Source organism: Hypanus sabinus, chromosome 5, assembly GCF_030144855.1.
Source record: "Hypanus sabinus isolate sHypSab1 chromosome 5, sHypSab1.hap1, whole genome shotgun sequence".
Taxonomy (NCBI): Eukaryota; Metazoa; Chordata; class Chondrichthyes; order Myliobatiformes; family Dasyatidae; genus Hypanus; species Hypanus sabinus.
The window spans coordinates 77,414,584-77,433,714 of NC_082710.1; the positions used below are offsets into that span (position 1 = coordinate 77,414,584).

Consider the following 19,131-nt stretch of genomic DNA (forward strand, 5'->3'; position numbering starts at 1 on the left):
ATCTCAACCCGTGGTCCAGACCTCACTATTTCCATATTTACTTGGAATCTCATGGTATTATGATCACTAATTTCTGTCATTAACATGGATCATTTTCCAATAGCTTATTGCACACTTCTGTCCGCAATGTTGCTTCAGCATTGTGTGTGTGTGTGTGTGTGTGTGTGTGTGTGTGTGTGTGTGTGTGTGTATGTACATGTCAAACAACTGCAGAATCTCTTGTTTTTTTATATCTGCATTATAAGAGGGTTTTACTTCGGCATGAAACACAGGGAATGCCTGTTGATATTCAGTATATTGTTTATGGGAACTGATTTGTGCATTAAAACAGCTGCTGAATTTTTTACATTAAAACACTGATCCATGGACATCGAACCGGTGGTTGCAGAAACTGTTAATGGCTTCGTGATTACCCAGAAAGCGGAGCGTTTAAATTTCGCCGCCGCTGACTCATCGAATAAATGCGCAGGCGTCAGGGATGCTGATGGTTCCGAAAATTACGCATGCGCGCAGTTCTCAAATGGCCTCGTGGAGTCTGCTGGCAGGTAAGAGAGATATTAAAAGAACTATTCTGGACGTATTTTTTCATCACCGACTTCAGGAAATTTGCTGTGCCCTGCGGATACCGTGATCCGCAATCCCGGGACAGTCCTACTCTCCTCCCTCTCTCTCAGCCCCACGATCCTTACAAGGGCCCCGGGGAGCTTCCGGCTGATGAGGGAATGGGAACCGATGGATCTCTCAGACAGAGCTGAGCTCCAGCTATCTAAATGCAAGGATTAGGAACTCGGAGAAAGGGAACAAAATCTTTTACATCACCAATTGAGAACTCACCTTTGTTCTACCTCCAATGACAAACAGGAGGAAATCTGCAGATGATGGAAATCTAGGCAACGCACACAAAATGCTGGAGGAATTCAGCATTAGTACTCTTTTCCATAGATGCTGCCTGACCTGCTGAGTTCCTCCAGTATTTTGTGTGTGTTTGCTTGCTCTGGCGAAAAAAAAAACTTCATTACCCGCTGCAGGCTTGTTGCATAGGTTGTGTGAGAATGCAAATGAACTCGATCAAATCCGAAGGAGATCAAATTTCTTATTGACAGTGATTTGCTAGCTGTTAAAATGAATACCTTCCTATATGAAATTCAGTGTGCACATGTTGTTGTTACTGGGCAAAAATTGCACAACACAAGATATTTGCACACACTGGTCATTACAAGTTGGTGGGAAGGTGAGGAGACCTCCCGTGTCCCTGACGCCCTCAGCTACAAGATGTGCATTTTTTAAGGAGTTGGAACTCAAAATGGATGAATTCCAGATTATCTAGGAGTTGGAGGGGGTGATAGATATGACATGAAGAGAGGTGAGTTACACCGAAGTTGCAGGACACAGGAAACTGGATGAGAGTCAGGAAGGGGAATGAGGTTAAATTCCCATTGCAGACTACTCTTGTGGCCACCCCCACAACAACAGTTAGGCCATTTTAGAAACTGTTGGAGATGGATTACCTGGCAGAGGGAAGTCTCCATCTAAATATGCAATGTGTAATTTATATTAATTTGTAGCGGTGTGCTACACGCAGCGCTAAAATAACGACATGGAGTCAGTAAACTGCAGTTAAAGAAAGATTTTATTCGAACTTCACAGCCTTGCTTTAAAGCCTTCCTGATTCCGCCCTCCCCGGGCGCAGATGCCGCAGGCTTTTTTTTCCCTTTGTTGGTGAAGCAGACCTGGTGCCCTTTTGGGACTGGCCTTTGTGCCAGTGCACTGGCTATTTGTGAGCCGGTTCGAGTGCGCTAGGAAGTGGGTCGCTACAAATTTATAATAAATAACAACAGGATAGTCACTACAAATATAAATACAATTGCATCAGCATGAATTAATCAGTCTGATGACACGGTGGAAGAACCTGTCCCGGAGCCTGTTGGGTCTGGCTTTTATGCCGTGGTACTGTTTCCCGGATAGTAGCAGCTGGAATTGATTGTGATTGGCATGAGTTGGGTCCTCAATGATCCTCCAGGCCCTTTTTATACACCTGTCTTTGGAAACGTCCTGAACAGTGGGAAGTTCACTCAAACTTCCTCAACCCCCTGAGGCGAAAGAGGTGCCACTGTGCTCTTTTCACAACACAGCTGGTATGTACAGACCAGGTGAGATCCTTGGTGATGTGTATGCCAAGGAACTTAAAGATGTTCACCCTCTCAACACCAGATCCATTGATATCCATAGGGGTCAGCTTGTCTCCATTCCTCCTGTAGTTTATAGCCAGCTCCTTTGTTTTAGTGACATTGAGGGTGAGGTTGTTTTCTTGACACCAGACATGTTGTTCAGACCTCAGGGCATGAAATTATGATATTGTAGCCATTACTCGGACTTGGTTGCGCCCAGCAGTCTGAGGGATTTCGAGGTACAAATATGTAGAGAGATTGCAGACTATGCCAAGAAACAAAGGTTGATATAGAACCATAGAACATTACAGCACAGAAACAGGCCTTTAGGCCCTTCAGCCCTCCATGTTGTGCCGACCCATATAATCCTTTAAAAAATACTAAACCCACACTACCCCATAACCCTCTATTTTTTGTTCATCCATGTGCCTGTCCAAGAGGATCTTAAATACCCCTAATGTTTTAGCCTCCACCACCATCGCTGGTAAGGCATTCCAGGCACTCACAACCCTCTGTGTAAAAAAAAAAAAAACAACAACAACCAACAACAACAACAACAACAACAATAACAACTTACTCCTGATGTCTTCCCTAAACTTCCCGTCCTTAATTTTGCACATATGCCCTCTGGTCTTTACTATTGGTGCCCTGGGAAAGAGGGACTGACTATCTACCCTATAATCTCATCTCATAATCTCGTAGACCTCTATCAAGTCCCCTCTTATTCTTCTACACTCCAAAGAGAAAAGTCCCAGCTCTGCTAACATTGCTTCATATGACTTGTTCTCCAAACCAGGCAACATCCTGGTAAATCTCCTCTGCACCCTCTCCATAGCTTCCACATCCTTCCTTTAATGAGGTGACCAGAATTGAACACAATACTCTAAGTGCCATCTCAGCAGAGATTTGTAGAGTTGCAACATGACCTCTCTACTCTTGAACTTAATCCCCCTGTTAGTGAAGCCTAGCATCCCATAGGCCTTCTTAACTACCCTATCAACCTGCGCAGTGACCTTGAGGGATGTATGAATTTGAACCCCAAGGTCCCTTTGTTCATTCACACTCTTAAGTAACTGACTTGTACTCAGTCTTCTGGTTTGTCCTTCCAAAATGCATCACCTCACACTTGTCTGGATTAAGCTCCATCTGCTATTTTTCTGCCCAACTCTCCATCCTGTCTATATCCTCTTGTAACCTTTGACAACCTGTAGCTCCATCCACAATTCCTCCAATCTTCGTGTCATGCACAAACTTTCTCACCCATCCTTCTGCCTCTACATCCAGGTCATTTATAAAAATCACAAATAGCAGGGGTCCCAGGACTGATCCCTGTGGCACTCCACTAGTCACTGACCTCCAGGCAGAATACTTTCCTTCTACAACTACCCTCTGCTTTCTTCCTTTAAGCCTATTTTTTATGCAAACAGCCAAGGTTCCACTTATCCCATGCCTCAGGACTTTCCGGATGAGTCTCTCATGAGGGACCTTGTCAAATGCTTTGCTAAAATCCATGCAGATCACACCCACTGCCCTACCTTCATCAATTTCTTTCGTTACCTCTTCAAAAATCTCAATCAGGCTCCTGAGGCACGACCTTCCCTTCACAAAGCCATGTTGACTATCCACGAGTAGACTATACTTCTCCAAATGCTGGTAGATCCTATCCTTAAGAATCCTTTCCAGTAGTTTACAGACCACCTTTGTAAGACTCACCGGTCTATAGTTCCCAGGTTTCTCCCTATTACCTTTTTTTTAAACAAGGAAACTACATTTGCCATTCTCCAGTCCTCCAACACTTCCCCTGCAGCCAAAGAGGATTCAAAGACCATAGCTAATGCTCCTGCAATCTCTTCTCTCAATTCCCACAACAACCTGGGGTGTATCATATCCGGCCCTGGGGATTTATCAATCTTGATGTTTTTAAGAAGATCCAGCACTTCTTCTTCCGTAATCTCCACATTGTCCAGCAGCACACAGGCCGGGTCTATTTCAACCTCACCCTGATCAAGATCCTTTTCACTTGTGAATACTGAAGCAAAGTATTCATTTAGGACCTTCCCAACCACCTCCGCCTCCAGGCACATGTTGCCCTCTTTATCCTTCAGTGGTCCCACCTTCATTCTTGTCATCCTCCTGTTCTTCACATACACATAGAACGCCTTGGGGTTCTCCTTAATCCTACATGCCAAGGCCTTCTCATACCCCCTTCGAGCTCTCCTAAGTCCTTTCTTTCGCTCCTTCCTGGCTACCCTGTATTTCTCATGAGCCCCTCCTACTTCCTGCTTCTTATATCTAACATGTGCTTCGTTTATCCTCGTGACGAGTTGCTTCACGTGTTTCGTCAGCTACGGTTCCCTTTTCCTACCATTTTTTCCTTGCCTCAGTGGGACAAACCTATCCTGAACTCAGCTCAAGTGGTCCCTAAACTTCTCCCACATTACTTCTCTGCTTTCCCCTTTGAACATCTGTTTCTAATATACTCTTGCTAGTTCCTGCCTCATCCCTTCAAAGTTAGCCCTTTCCGAGTTAAGCACTGTACCATTTCATCTGATTTTTATCCCTTTCTGTAGCTATGCTGAAGCTATGGGAGTTGTGGTCACTCTCACCAAAATGCTCCCCCACCAAGAGGTCTGTCACCTGACCAGTTTCATTATCCAGTATAGCTTCTCCTCTCGTTGGCCGGTCCACATACTGTGTCAGGAATCCTTCTTGAACACACCTGACAAATTCAGCCCCATCTATCCCCCTTGCACTCAGGATGTGCCAGTCAATATGTGGGAAGTTGAAATCACTAATAACTACTACCCTGTATTTCCTGCACCATTCTAAAATTTGCCTGCTTATCTGCTCCTCGGTGTCCCAAGGGCTATTTGAGGGCCTATAGACGACTCCCAGCACAGTGGTTGATCCCTTTCTCTTTCTGACTTCCACCCAGAACGACTCAGTGGACACTCCCTCTGCAGAGTCCTCCCTTTCTATAGCAGTGATACTATCCCTGACCAGCAATCCCACTAACCCTCCCCCTTTCTACCTCCCATCCTATTCCTTTTAAAACACCTGGACCCCGGGTCCTGCATCATCCAATCCTGCCCTTCCTCCAACCAAATTTCAGTGACGGCCACAACATCGTAGTTCCACGTACTAATCCATGCTCAAAGTTGATCCTCCTTGTTCCTGATACTCTTAGCATTGAAATAGACACATTTCAACCCCTGTAACTGGCTACAATTATGTTTCGTCCTATGCCTGTCGTTCATCATCAACTCAGATCTCTTAGCATCATGCACTTGTCCTTCTACCTTAATCCCTGCACACACATTCTGATTGCCACCCCCCCCCCCCCCCCGGCAAAACTAGTTTAAACTCTCCCCAACAGCTCTATCAAACCTGCCTGCCAGGATATTGGACCCCTGGGATTCAAGTGCAACCCGTCCTTTTGTACAGGTCACACCCACCCCAAAAGAGGTTCCAATGATCCAGAAATCTGAATCCCTGCCCACTGCTCCATTCCCTCAGCCACACATTTATCCTCCACCTCATTCTATTCCTATTCCCACTGTCGCGGGGCACAGGCAGTAATCCCAAGATTACTACCTTTGATGTCCTGTTTTTCAACTTCCGAACTCCCTGTAGTCTTCTTTCAGGACCTCTTCCCTTTTCCTACCTATGTCATTGGTACCAATATGTACCACGACCTCTGGCTGTTCCCCCTCCCACTGTAGGATATCTTGGACGCAATCAGGAACATCCCGGACCCTGGCACCTGGGAGGCAAACTACCATCCGAGTTTCTTTCCTGCATCCACAGAATCGCCTGTCTGACCCACTGACTATAGAGTTCCCTATCACTACTGCCTTCATCTTCCTTTCCCTACCCTTCTGAGCCATAGGGCCCGACTCTGTACCAGACTCTGTTGCTTCCCCCAGGTAGGCTGTTTCCCCCCCCCCCTGCCCCCCAACAGTACTCAAACAGGAGTACTTATTATCAAGGGGTATAGCCACAGGGGTGCTCTCTAGTACCTGACTCTTCCCCTTCCCTCTCCTGACTGTGACCCACTTCTTTGTCTCCCGTGGCCCCGGAGTGACCACCTGCCTGTAACTCCTCTCTATCACCTCCTCACTTTCCCTGACCAGACAAAGGTCATCGAGCTGCATCTCCAGTTCCCTAATGTGGTCCCTTACAAGTTGCATCTCAATGCACCGGGTGCAGATGTGGCCGTTCAGGATGCTGGGAGACTCCAGGCCTCCCACATCTGACACCGATCACAGAAAACCGGCCTCACACACATACTACTTCCTTCTGCAATCAACAACTGCCTCGCCGAAGCCTGTTGAGCCAAATCCCTTTCACTCCACTGCCCGCTGGATATGGTTGCCTTCTTTTTAAACTGTTCGCGCTCAACTGGCTGATGTCACGCACCTGCGCAGTCTGGCCTCCCTTTTCCCCTGGGAACTCAAAATATCTTCCCGCTAGAAATCCTTAGGTGCTCTCCCGCTGCCTTCTTTTTGCCTAGTCCCACTGACCTGCACCCAGACCATATCCCTCCAAACTCCTCTCATCCATGGACCTGTCCTAGTTTTTCTTAAATGTTAAAAGTGAGCCCGCATTTACCACTTCATCTGGCAGCTCATTCCACACTCCCACCACACTATGTGAAGAAGCCTCCCCTCCCCCCAATGCTCCCTTTAAACTTCTCCCCACTTCACCCTTAATCCATGTCCTCTGTTTTTTTTTCTCCCCTAGCCTCAGTGGAAAAAGCCTGCTTGCATTCACTCTATCTAAACCCACCATAATTTTATATACCTCTATCAAATCACCCCTCATTCTACGCTCCAGGGAATAAAGTCCTAACCTATTCAACCTTTCTCTGTAACTCAGTTTCTCAAGTCCCATCAACGTCCTTGTAAACCTTCTCTGCACTCTTTCAAACTTATTAATATCCCTACTCTAATTGGATGACCAAAACTGCACACAATTCTCCAAATTTGGCCTCTCCAATGTCTTGTACAACCTCACAATAACATTCCAACTCTTATACTCAATACTTTGATTTATAAAGGCCAATCTACAAAAAGCTCTCTTTATTACCCTATCTACCAGTGACATCACTTTCAGGGAATATTGTATCTGTATTCCTAGATTCCTCTGTTCTACTGCACTCCTCAGTGCCCTTGTATGTTCTACCTTGTTTTTTCCCTGCAAAGTGCAATACCTCACACTTGTCTGTATTAAACTCCATTTGCCATTTTTCAGCCCATTTTTCCAGCTGGTCCAGATCCCTCTACAAGCTTTGAAAACTGTCCTCACTGTCCACTACATATCATCAGCAAATTTGCTGAACAAATTTACCATATTATCATCCAGATCATTGATATAGATGACAAACAACGATGGAACCAGCACTGATCCCTGTGGCACACCACTAGTCACAGGCCTGCACTCAGAGAAGCAACCTTTCACTACCACTCGCTGGCTTTTCCCATTGAGCCAATGTCTAATCCAATTTACTACCTCTCTATGTATACCTAGCGACTGAATCTTCCTTTCTGACCTCCCATGCGGGATCTTGTCAAAGGCCTTACTGAAGTCCACATCTGCTGCCTTCCCTTCATGCACTTTCCTTGAAACCTCCTCGAAAAACTCTTAATACATTGGTTAAATATGACCTACCACTCACAAAGCCATGTTGACTCTCCCTATTAAGTCCCTTAGTACTCCTTCCAATAATTTACCTATTACTGATGTCAAACATACCAGCCTATAATATCCTGGGTAACTTTTAGAGCCTTTTTTAAACAATGGAACAACATGAGCTATTTTCCAATCCTCCGGCACCTCACCTGTAGATAACGACATTTTAAATATATCTGCCAAGGTCCCTGCAATTTCAGTACTGGTCTGCTTCAAGGTCCAAGGGAATACACTGTCAGGTCCTGGGGATTTATCTCCTCTGATTTGCCTCAAGACAGCAAGCACCTTCTCCTCTTCAATCTGTATAAGTTCCATGACCTCGCTACCTGTTTGCCTTATTTCCATAGACTCCATGCCAGTTTCCTTAGTAAATACAGATGCAAAAAAAAAATTTAAGATCTCCCCCATTTCTTTTGGTTCCATACATAGCCGACCACTGTGATCTTCAAGAGAATCAATTTTATCCCTTACTAATCTTTTGCTCTTAATATATCTACAGAAGCTCTTTGGATTATCTTTCACCTTGACTGCCAAAGCTGCTTCATGTCTTATTTTAGCCCTCCTGACTTCTTTCTTAAGTATTTTTTGCACTTTTTATACTCCTCAAGCACCTTATTTGCTCCTGTTCCCTATACATGTTATACATCTCTCTTTTCTTCTTTATCAGAGTTCCAATATCCCTTGAGAACCAAGGATCCTTATTCTTATTCAGTTTGCCTTTTATCCTGACAGGTAAATACAAACTTTGCACTCTCAAAATTTCTCCACTTTTCGATACTTCCATAGACTCTGTGTCTGTCTCCTGAGTAAATGGATATGCAAAAATTATTCCACCTCTTCCCCATTTGCTTTGGTTCCACACGTGGATTGCCATTCAGGTCTTCCAGATAACCAACTTGGTCCCTTGCAATCCTTTTGCTCTTAATCTATCTCTAGAATCCCTTAGGATTTTCCTCCATCTTTTCTGTGAGGGAACCTCATGCCTTCGTTTAGCCATCCTGATTTATTCCTTATGTATTCTGTTCGATTTCTTTTACTCCATAAAAACCTACCTGCCTGACCCTGTTGTGCAACTCCGTATTGCGCTTCACCATGGTCTCAATATCTCTTGAAAACCAAGGTGCCCTACTCTTTCTATCTTAACCTTTTATTCTGACAAGCACGTACCCATTTTGTACTTGAAAAAAATTCACTTTGAAGGCCTCCCATTTACCAAGTACACCTTGGTAAAACAAGGAGGTGCGAACCAGGTACAGGCATTTAGGAACAAATGGGGTACTTATGAACTATAAGAAAATGAAGCGAACACTTATGAAAGAAATATAAGAAGGCATGAGGTTGCCCTGGCAGACATGGTGAAGGAGAATCCTCAGGGATTCTGCAGATATGTTAAGAGCAAAGAGATTGCAAGGGACAAAATGAATCCTCTGGAAGATCAGAATTGTAATCCATACGAGGACACAAAAAATATGGGGAGATTTTAAATATTGTTTGCATCTGTATTTACTCCTGAGTTGGTCACAGGGGCTATAGAAGTGAGGAAAAGCAGCATCAATTTCATGAACCCTGTACAGATTACAGAGGTGGAGGTGTTTGCTGTCTTAAGGCAAATTAGCGTGGATAAATCCTCGGGGCCTGACAAGTTGTTTCCTGGGACCTTGTGGAAGGCAAGTGCAGAAATTGTGGAAGCCCAAGCACAGATATTTAAATCATCCCTAGTGACAGGTGAGGTACTAGAGGATTGGAGGACAGCCAATGTTGTTCTGCTGTTCAGGAAAAGCTCTAAAAATAAACAAAGAAATTATATGTTGGTGAGCTTGACATCAGTAATGGGAAAGTTATTGGAACAGATATGCAGGAACTGGATATATAAGTATTTGGATAGATGTGGACTGATTAAGCATGGCTTTGTGCACATTAAATCATGTCCAACCAATCTTATAGAGTATTTCGAGGAAGTTATCAGGAAAGTGGATGAAGACAATGCAGTGGATGATGTCTACATGGACTTCAGCAAGGCACTTGACAGAGTCTCATATGAGAGGTTAGTCAAAAAGGTTCAGTCACTCAGCATTCAAGATGAGATAGTAAATTGGATGACACACTGTCTTTGGGAGAAGCCAGAGTGTGGTAACAGATGGTTGCCTCTCTGACCGGAGACCTGTGACTAGTGGTGTGTCACAGGGATCAGTGCTGGATCTGTTGTTGTTTGTCATCTATATCAGTAATCCGGATGATAGTGTGGTTAACTGGATCAGCAAATTTGTGAATGAAACCAAGACTGGGGGTGTAGTGGACAGCGAGGAAGACTATCATGGCTTGCAGTGTGATCTGGACCAGCTGGAAAAAATGGGTTGAGAAACGGAAAATGGAATTTAACCAGCAAGTGCAAGGCATTTTACTTTGGTAGGACCTACCAGTGTAGGTCTTACACAGTGCCTGGTCCGGCATGGAGGAGTGTTGTTGAAGAAAGGGATCTGAGAATACAGGTCTATATTTCACTGAAAGTGGTGTCACAGTTTGTTAGGGATGGAACGAAAGGTTTTGGCATACTGGCCTTCATAACCCAAAGTACTGAGTACAGGAGATGGATGTTATGTTGACGTTGTACAAGACACTGGTGAGGCCTAATTTGGAGTATTGTGTGCAGTTTTGGTCACCAACCAATAGGAAGATGTAAAAGAGTTTGAAAGAGTTCAGAGAAAATTCGTAAGGATGTTGCCAAGTCTGGAGCACTTGGGGTTATAAGGACAGATTGAACAGGTCAGGGCTTTATTCCTTGGAATGTTGAAGATTGAGGGGAGATTTGATGGAGGTGTGTACCAGAGTTATGGGGGGAGGGTATAGATAGGGTAAATGCAAGCTGGTTTTTACCACTGAGATGGGGTGGGACTACAACCAGATGCCATGGGTTAAGGGTGAAAGGTGAAACGTGAAGGGGAACATGAGGGCAAACTTCTTCACACAGACAGTCATCCGGGTGTGGAATGAGCAGCCAGCAAAAGTAGTGCATGCGAGCTCAATTTCAACATACTGGAGGTTCATATAGGTACCTGGATGGTAGGGGTATGGGAGTAGAAAGTTTAAATAGTTCAGCACGAAATACGTGCCAAAGGGCCTGTTTCTGTGTTGTACTTTTCTATGACTGAGAGAAGAACCTTAAATAATACTAACATTCACTCTAATTCCTTTTAACAGCTGTGCAACTAACCATACATCTGAGTAGGAGATATTTACATGGCATTAAAACTGTGGCACTTAAAATTAACAGTGCATAAAAGAAAATCCCAGCTGCAAGTTAACAAAGGCTATTTGCGTTAGTGTTTCAGTTACTGTGGGGCCAGGAATCCATGCAGCTCACTGGGAGCAGGGAATAATACCAATGGAGAGAGCCAAATTGAGCCAGGTCACAGATTGGAGACGGCAGAAATGCCGCATTCTTGTAGAGACAGAAAGAGCATCAGGGAGTTTGATGGTCATTCCAGATACCAGCACTGTGCCCAGTTACAAGATAATTTCTCTCTCCAACTTGGGTTGAACCTCACTGTAACAGTGTGATGTCAGATTGCACCTTGGCAACTAAAGTGATCTCTTCTGAAATGTCCTTCACCCATTGATGGATTTTGTAAATCTTTTTACAGGTTAAAAATGACAAGATATTTGTCTTCGGGAATCTTGAACACAACACAACAACAGTTTTGCTGTCACTGTCCAGATATTTAAGAAGTGGAGCAAGGGATTCAATCAACCATTCTTCCTTCTCAGACGGTGGGGAGGGATTCACTTGATCATCTTACTGACCGGCATGTTTGTCATTTTACAAAGGGCTCAGGCAAGGGGAATGGATTCACTTGGTCATTTCAACTGAAGGTACTTTAACAAGTCCACACTGACCAAGCCATTCTCCTGTTCTGGGAAGGGATTCAGTCATCCTTCCCACCTGTGGACACACCAGTCAGTTCACACTGGGCAGAGACTGGTCACCTGCTGAATTTGTGAGGAAGGATTTATTTGGTCATCCGACCTAATGGCTCACAAGCGAGTTCACACTGGAGAATGGCGGTTCACCTGCTCAGTCTGTAGGAAGGGATTCCATCGATCATCCGACCTTCATAGACACCAACGAGTTCACACAGGGGAGAAGCCATTCACCTGCTCAGTCTGTGGAAAGAAATTCACTCAGTCATCCACCCTAAAGAGTCACCAGTCAGTTCACACTGGGGAGTGGCGGTTCACCTGCTCAGTCTGTAGGAAGGGATTCCATCGATCATCCGACCTTCATAGACACCAGCAAGTTCACACTGCAGAGAAGCTGTTCACCTGCTCAGACTGTGGAAAGAGATTCACACAGGTATCGACCCTACAGAGTCACCAGTCAGTTCACACTGGGGAGTGGCGGTTCACCTGCTCAGTGTGTGGGAAAGGATTCACTCAGTCATCTAAACTACTGGCACACCAGTCAGTTCACACTGGGGAGAAGCCATTCACCTGCTCAGACTGTGGGAAGGGATTCACTCGATCATCCACCCTATTGGCACACCGGTCAATTCACACTGGGGAGAGGCCATTCACCTGTTCAAACTGTGGGAAGGGATTCACTCGGTCATCTCATCTACAGAGGCACCAGCAAGTTCACACAGGGTAGAGGCCGATCACCTGCTTGGATGTTGGGAAGAGGTTCTCTCAGCCATCTCCAGGAAATGTGCATCATTCAGTTCACACTGGGGAGAGGCCATTCACCTACTGTGAGTGTGGGAAGGGATTCACTCAGTAATCTAACTTTGTGACACACTACCGGGTTCACACTGGGGAGAAAGTTTCAATAAGCTGCATGCTGGATATTTGTCCGTCACCATTGCTGAATGCAATTTCGTGAGTGACTGTCAGTGCTGAACTCTGCAATTATTGCTGCTGCTCACCACACCCAGTTCTGCACCCTGGTTACTGGGCATGGGAGGAGTTTCTTATGCTGCACATTCACCTTAATGGGACTGGAGTTTAATATTGTGCATCTGAGACAAGTAAATCAGTTCTATTTTAAACTCTGTCTCTGGTACTTAGTGAATTTATAACACACCTAGTAGACAGTCAACTCAGGCCGGGTGGACCCTGCCAGTGATACTGTTCCATGACAGTCCATTTAAATCCTCCCGTTGTTTATTTCTCACTTTCCCTGTGGTGATGGGTTCCAAACAGTCTTCACTCTGTGGGTGAAGAGGTATCCCTTGAATTATCTGCAGACTGAAGAAGTCGAGCTGACTGCCATTCAGTCTGAAATGTCTTTACCCCTCAGATCTCTAGGCTGAGGAAGAATGTCATTGGTAGTTAACCTCCTTATTCACGACTCATTTCCACATTATGGGTCATTTTCTCTGCTTCTAAAGGGTTATTGGAAAACACTTCTGTCCTCTAAAGACTGAAAGCAGAATGGGAAGTCACTAGTTGGATGTTCAACGGAGCAGGGTCAGAAACCAAAGGCGGGTCTGCACAGGGCAAAGTTTGGGGCTCTGGACGGTGGTTGGAGTAAGAACGTATGATGAGGAGAAGGGAATCAGCAGCGGGGTGTAGCAATGAATGACAGAGTAGCAACATTTGAAAGCCGATTGACAGAGGAAATCTTTCGGTTGTCTGACTGATGACAAAAACAATACCTGTGGTGAGGTGCTGCACTGATCGAGGAACCCGTTGGAAATGGGTTTATCTATTGAGGGAGTAGTTCCTGCTTGTTTATCCTGTAATATCCAGATGGTTATTTTAGATTATACTATCTGAAATAATGTATTGATGATCATAAAGTTTGTAAGATTTTGACTCTAAAACTGAATCAGGCTTGAATGTATGGTGCCTTTATGAACTTATGATGGTCTTCCATGAGTTTGTATTTTAAAGCAATATTTTGGTGAATGGTAAACACAAAGTACACTGCAGTTGCTGTGGTCCAATCAACACGTACAAACAAGCTGGAGGAACTCAGTAGTCTGGACAGCATCCATGGAAACGAGCAGTCAACGTTTCGGGCTGAGACCCTTTGTCAGGACTGGAGGGTGGGGGCAGGAGCCCTAAAAAGAAGGTGGGGGGAGGGTGGGAAGGAGAAGGCTGGTACGTGCCAGGTGAAAAATCAGTAAGGGGAGAGATCAAGGGATGGGGAAGAGAAAGCAGGGAGGGAATAGACAGGAAAGGTGAAGAAGGAATGTAAAGGGAAAGTACAGTGTAGTAGAAGAAGGCAGAGTCATGAGAGGTGATAGAGGTGATGAGAGCTGGAAGAGGATGCAGAGTGAAACTGGGATGGCGGAAGGGAAAGGGAGGGAATTACTGGAAGTTGGAGAATTCAGTGCTTATGCCAAGGGGCTGGAGACTACCCAGACGGTATATGAGGTGTTGCTCCTCTAACCTGAGATTGGCCTCATCATGGCAGTAGAGGAGGCCATGTATTGACATATCTGAATAGGAATTTCAGCACCTAAGTTACAGAGAAAGGTTGAACAAGTTAATTCTTTATTCTTTGGAGCATAGAAGGTTGAGGGGGGGACTTGATACAGTTATTTAAAATTATGAGGGGGAAAGATAGAGCTGACGTGCATAGGCTTTTTCCATTGAGAGTAGGGGAGATTCAAATGAGGACATGAGTTGAGAGTTAGGGGGCAAATTTTAGGGGTAACACGGGGGGGGGGGAACTTCTTTACTCAAAGAGTGGTAGCTGTGTGGAACGAGCTTCCAGTAGAAGTGGTAGAGGCAGGTTCGGTATTGTCATTTAAAAAAAATTGGATAGGTATATTTGTCAGGAAAGGAATGGAGGGTTATGGGCTGAGTGCAGGTAGGTTGGACTAGATGAGAGTAAACGTTCGGCACGGACTAGAAGGGCCGAGATGCGATGAAGCGGACTCCCAAACTGCGTCGGGTCTTGCCAATATAGAGGAGGCCGCACCTGATGCAATAGATGACCGCAACAGACTCACAAGTGAAGCGTTGCCTCACCTGGAAGGACTGTTTGGGGCCCTGAATGGTGGTAAGAGAGGAGGTGTAGGGACAGGTGTAGCACTTATGCTTGCAATTCCTCCTCTACTGCCATGATACTACCATCCACCACCTTCTTGATAGGGCCCCTGCCCCCTCCCTCTTCAGTCCTGACGAAGGGTCTCGGCCCCCTGCTCTTTTCCATGGATGCTGTCTGGCCTGCTGGGTTCCTCCAGCATGTTGTATGTGTTGTTTTGGTGAATGATATTTGCCACTTGATTGTACCTGTGTAAGTAATCAGATTGAGTTAAACTGCTGCAGGATCCTGGAATGTGTTGGATTGTGTCTGGTTTCTCATGGCATGTTCTGCATTTATCATCATGTTTGCTTCTCTTCTATGTATTTTTGATTATTTTTAATGTTAACCACCATGTCCTGAGTTTCTGTGAAGAGGTCTCCAACTTTCAGTTGTGTGTTTGATGTTTTTTTTTGTCAAAATCTAGTCTGCTCAGATTGTTGAGATGTGGTCCATGAAGGTCATACACATTCCACTGATTAACATTTTTTTCCATTGTGATAATTCATTTTTCTGAGGTAGCCTCTCGTTTAAGTTTGCTGATGTGTACTTCACATGACAATTGCATGTGTTCACATGGAGTGCTGAATTCTGCTTTTTTGAACAAAATATATAGGAGTTTTATTTGACTTGTGAAGGTCTTTAATATCTATAATTCCTTGTCTTCCATCTGTCCTAGGTAGTGTTGATCTAACTGTGTTTCAGTGTAAATACTGTTTTCTAAATTTGTCATTTCAGTTATTTGCTTTGTAAAGTTCCAGCTCGGAATGGGACCAAGATATTTTTTTTTCCGAAAGAGTACATTAATATTGGTATAGTGAAAGCATTTATTGTCTTTGTTGTATTTGTTATACAATTTGAGCTCTGCTTGGTAGAGTTTCATAAGACTTGAAGTAAATTCTGTCCAATATTGTCTATTTTCTTGCTTGTTGATATTCCAGAAACCCGGGTATCGAGAGCTCGGATGAGGGGACTTGGCCAGAAACATTTATTCCGAACTATAGCTGGTGCCTGACCTGCTGAGCTCCTCCAGCACATTGCTCTATTGCTCTAGTTTCCCAGCATCTGCAGTGTCTCTTGTGTCCCATATACTTGTATGTTTCTCGAAAGGAGAGGGGTTGATAGATTCTTCGTTGGTCAGGGCATGAAGGGATACAGGGATTGGAGCTGAGAGGAAAATTGTATCAAACATGATTAAATAGTGGAGCAGACTCGATGGGTCAAATAACCTAATTCTGCTCCTACATCTTTTGGTCTCATGTTTTATATTCATCGCTCTGTTGTATTGTACCTTACTGACCTGTTCTGTATTCTACTGGCTGTATTTCATGTTTTATGGTTTGCACTGATCCCGTCCAAAGTTTGTGTTTACAACTTTAGAAATGTTTAAAGTCTGTCTATAGAGGGTTTGTTAACCTATAATAATAATTATTATTATATTTTTCTTGTTTCTCAGCTCCAGGTGATAAAATTTGAGGTACAGACATCGCGAAGCACACTCATTTCTCAGTTTGCTAGAGACTTGTCTGCTCAAATTGCAGGGATGTCTTCTATTGCGGGACATGAGTGGTTCACTTGATCTTCTATAGTGACCATTTCTTCATTGCATTGTCATTTCAGTATAGTGGTGTGTACTTGGAATTCTTTGATTAAATACCAGGCAGGATGGACAAAGGACAGACAGTGGATGTTACATGTTTGAATTTTTAAATGGTCCTTAACAAGATCTTGCCCATGAGGCGGCTGAACAAGATCACAGCTCATTGTGTTACATGAAAAATACTGGCATAGATCGAAGATTGGTTTACAGGCAGGAGGCAAAGAGTCAGAACAATGTGAGCACATTCTGTTTGCTGCCAATAATTCACGGTGTTCTGCTGAGATCAGTACTGAGGCAGTTTCTTTACATGTTAGATACCAACAACCTGGATGAGAGAATTGATGGCTTGGTGACCAACTTGGCACTTGAAATGAAGGTTGGTTTCGGGCAGGTAGATTAGAGTAAAGTGGGTGTCTGCAGAAGGACTCCGACTGGTTTGGAGAGCAAGCAGTGGAGTGGCAGATGAAATACAGTGTAGGGACTGCGGATGCAGTCAGTTATTCAGGTTCTCTTAGCATAGTGTTGCATGTATATTCTTAGGAAAACTCTCCGACACAATATAGGTTTAATTGTGTTACAGACAAAAATGCCATTTTGGTACTACAAATAAAGTACATTTCCACAGTGGCGGAAAAGCGCACAAACACCCGTCACCATCTGTGAAAACCCTTCCAACCACTACCCCTTTCTGTAAACTCCTCCGACCTGCAGAACACTCGTTATCACTGCAAAACCCTCCACCATCCACCCTGCTGCATTCAGGTGACAGCTGACCCGAGAAAAACACTGTCAGTGGCAGATGGCAGGTCTCATAAAACACCCTGTTGGCCAAAAGAAACTACAGTCCGATCAAGGACAGGGGAAGCAGACAATACAGTTCACCCTGTTTCCCCCCAGTTTGTGGACTCTTGGATAATCTAATCAGAGTAACTGAGTGTGGACACAGGAAGCTTCAGATGATTATCTGTTAAACCTAAGACCAGGTAGCCTTTTAAAGGGCGTGGACTCTAAACTGATTTTTGACTCTGAGACAATCTAATCAGAGCAATAAACCTAAGACCATTCTCAGAGGAGTACCTGTTATGTAAAACGCCAGACCTGCCAAATAAGTAATCTGTAGTCTGGTTAGACTCTGTCTGGTACCCCTCATTTAACAGGTTTGGACCAGTAAGGATGTACAGATACAAATGCAGAATGCTGGGGTAGGCAGAGCTATGAAATAGTGTTGGCTCTGGGCCTGTACAGTGACAAGTAAGAAGTTGTCCCTGGTAGGTCAGAGGACCCTGAGCCAACGGGATTGAGATCCAATGGCTCAATTGATGAGCAACAGTATAAGACTCACGAGCTCCAAATAGACAGCCACTGACCAACCGTCGCCGATAAGGAGGACCCCACGGACACGTGGAGATCGGGATGCGAGGAACGCCTGGCCAGAGTAGACTCCTTTCCCGCGTAATACCTCTTCTCTTCATTGACTGTTCATGGAGTGTCAGGGGTTCTAGTGGGGTGCACACTGGTAGATAAGCGCTTTTTTAGTTAAAATAATGGAAGTTACGTTGGTAAATACGGATTTTCTGTGCCTCGGTTGTTATTGCTACAAGGAGTGATTCTTGAAACAGTGGCGTCCATCTTTACAGTTGCCCATCAACAGAACATGCTCTCTACATAGTGATACGATCGGGATGGAGATACAGAAGCCTGAAAGCTCACGCTCTGCAATTCAGGAACAGCTTCTTCCCCTCTGCCACCTGCTACTCAGCTTTTTTATTTTCTCTGTGTTTATCTATCCTGTATTTTATTGTCCTGCTGCCGTAATGTTGACAAATTTCACGACACACGCCCGGTTCTGGTTCTGATTCAGATGCGGGGGGGATGTGTTAGGTTGAACTTGAACTTGAATTAGTTGAAATCTATTAGATCCTGGTGGGCTGTACTGTGCTGTAATATTCTACGTTCTATGCTCTGTCTAGTGTACCGTATCTAACTACCCAAGTACAGTCGATTAATTGCTTAAAGCTACGATGCCTTCCTTTTCCAGACTACTCTCAATGCGCCTGATAGTATTGCTGGAGAATTTAACAAAAATAGGCTGTAGTGCCGGGCACTGGATGATATCGATAGTTTTGCTTGGAAGGAACTTGTCATGAATTACCTAATGAGGAATTGTCCTCGGTGTTCAGACTACGCTGGTCATGGTGTCTGAAGGGAAGTATCTGGACAGACAGGAACATTAGTGATAGTCAGTATGGGCCAGTGCGTAGTAGGTAATGTCTAACCAATCTTACAGAGCTTTACCAGTTAGTTACCAGGAATAGTGTTGAAGGCAAGGCAGTGGATGCCATCTGCAGGGACCTCAGTAAGGAGTTTGCAAGGTCCCGTATGCAAGGATGCTCGGGAAGGGTCAGTCGCTTGGCTTTCACGATAAGGTAAACTGGATTAGCCATGCCGATGTTGGGAAAGCTAGAGTGTGGTAATAGATGTTTGTTTCTCTGACTGAAGGCCAGTGACAAGTGGTGTGCTGCGGGGATCGTTTCTGTGTCCGTAGATATTTGTCATTTACATCAGTTACCTGGATAATAATGTCCTTAACTGGATCAGCAATCTTGCCGATAACAACAACATTACGGGTGTAGTTGACAGCA

General features: G+C 44.6%; 1 protein-coding gene across 2 annotated transcripts; it reads left to right on the plus strand.

Annotated features, from left to right (window-relative positions):
• Positions 1-491: 491 nt before the first annotated feature.
• On the plus strand, positions 492-13,876 carry LOC132393719 (zinc finger protein 214-like). 2 transcript variants are annotated; one of them, XM_059969124.1, is made up of 3 exons: positions 531-545; positions 9,804-9,903; positions 11,501-13,876. In XM_059969124.1, exon 3 carries the CDS (start codon positions 11,887-11,889, stop codon positions 12,502-12,504), a length of 618 nt encoding a protein of 205 aa, XP_059825107.1. In that variant the 5' UTR covers positions 531-545; positions 9,804-9,903; positions 11,501-11,886; the 3' UTR covers positions 12,505-13,876. The 2 variants fall into 2 exon arrangements, with proteins under 2 accessions (XP_059825108.1, XP_059825107.1); XM_059969125.1 differs by lacking the exon at positions 9,804-9,903 and having other exon boundaries at positions 492-545.
• The last annotated feature ends 5,255 nt before the right edge of the window (positions 13,877-19,131 follow it).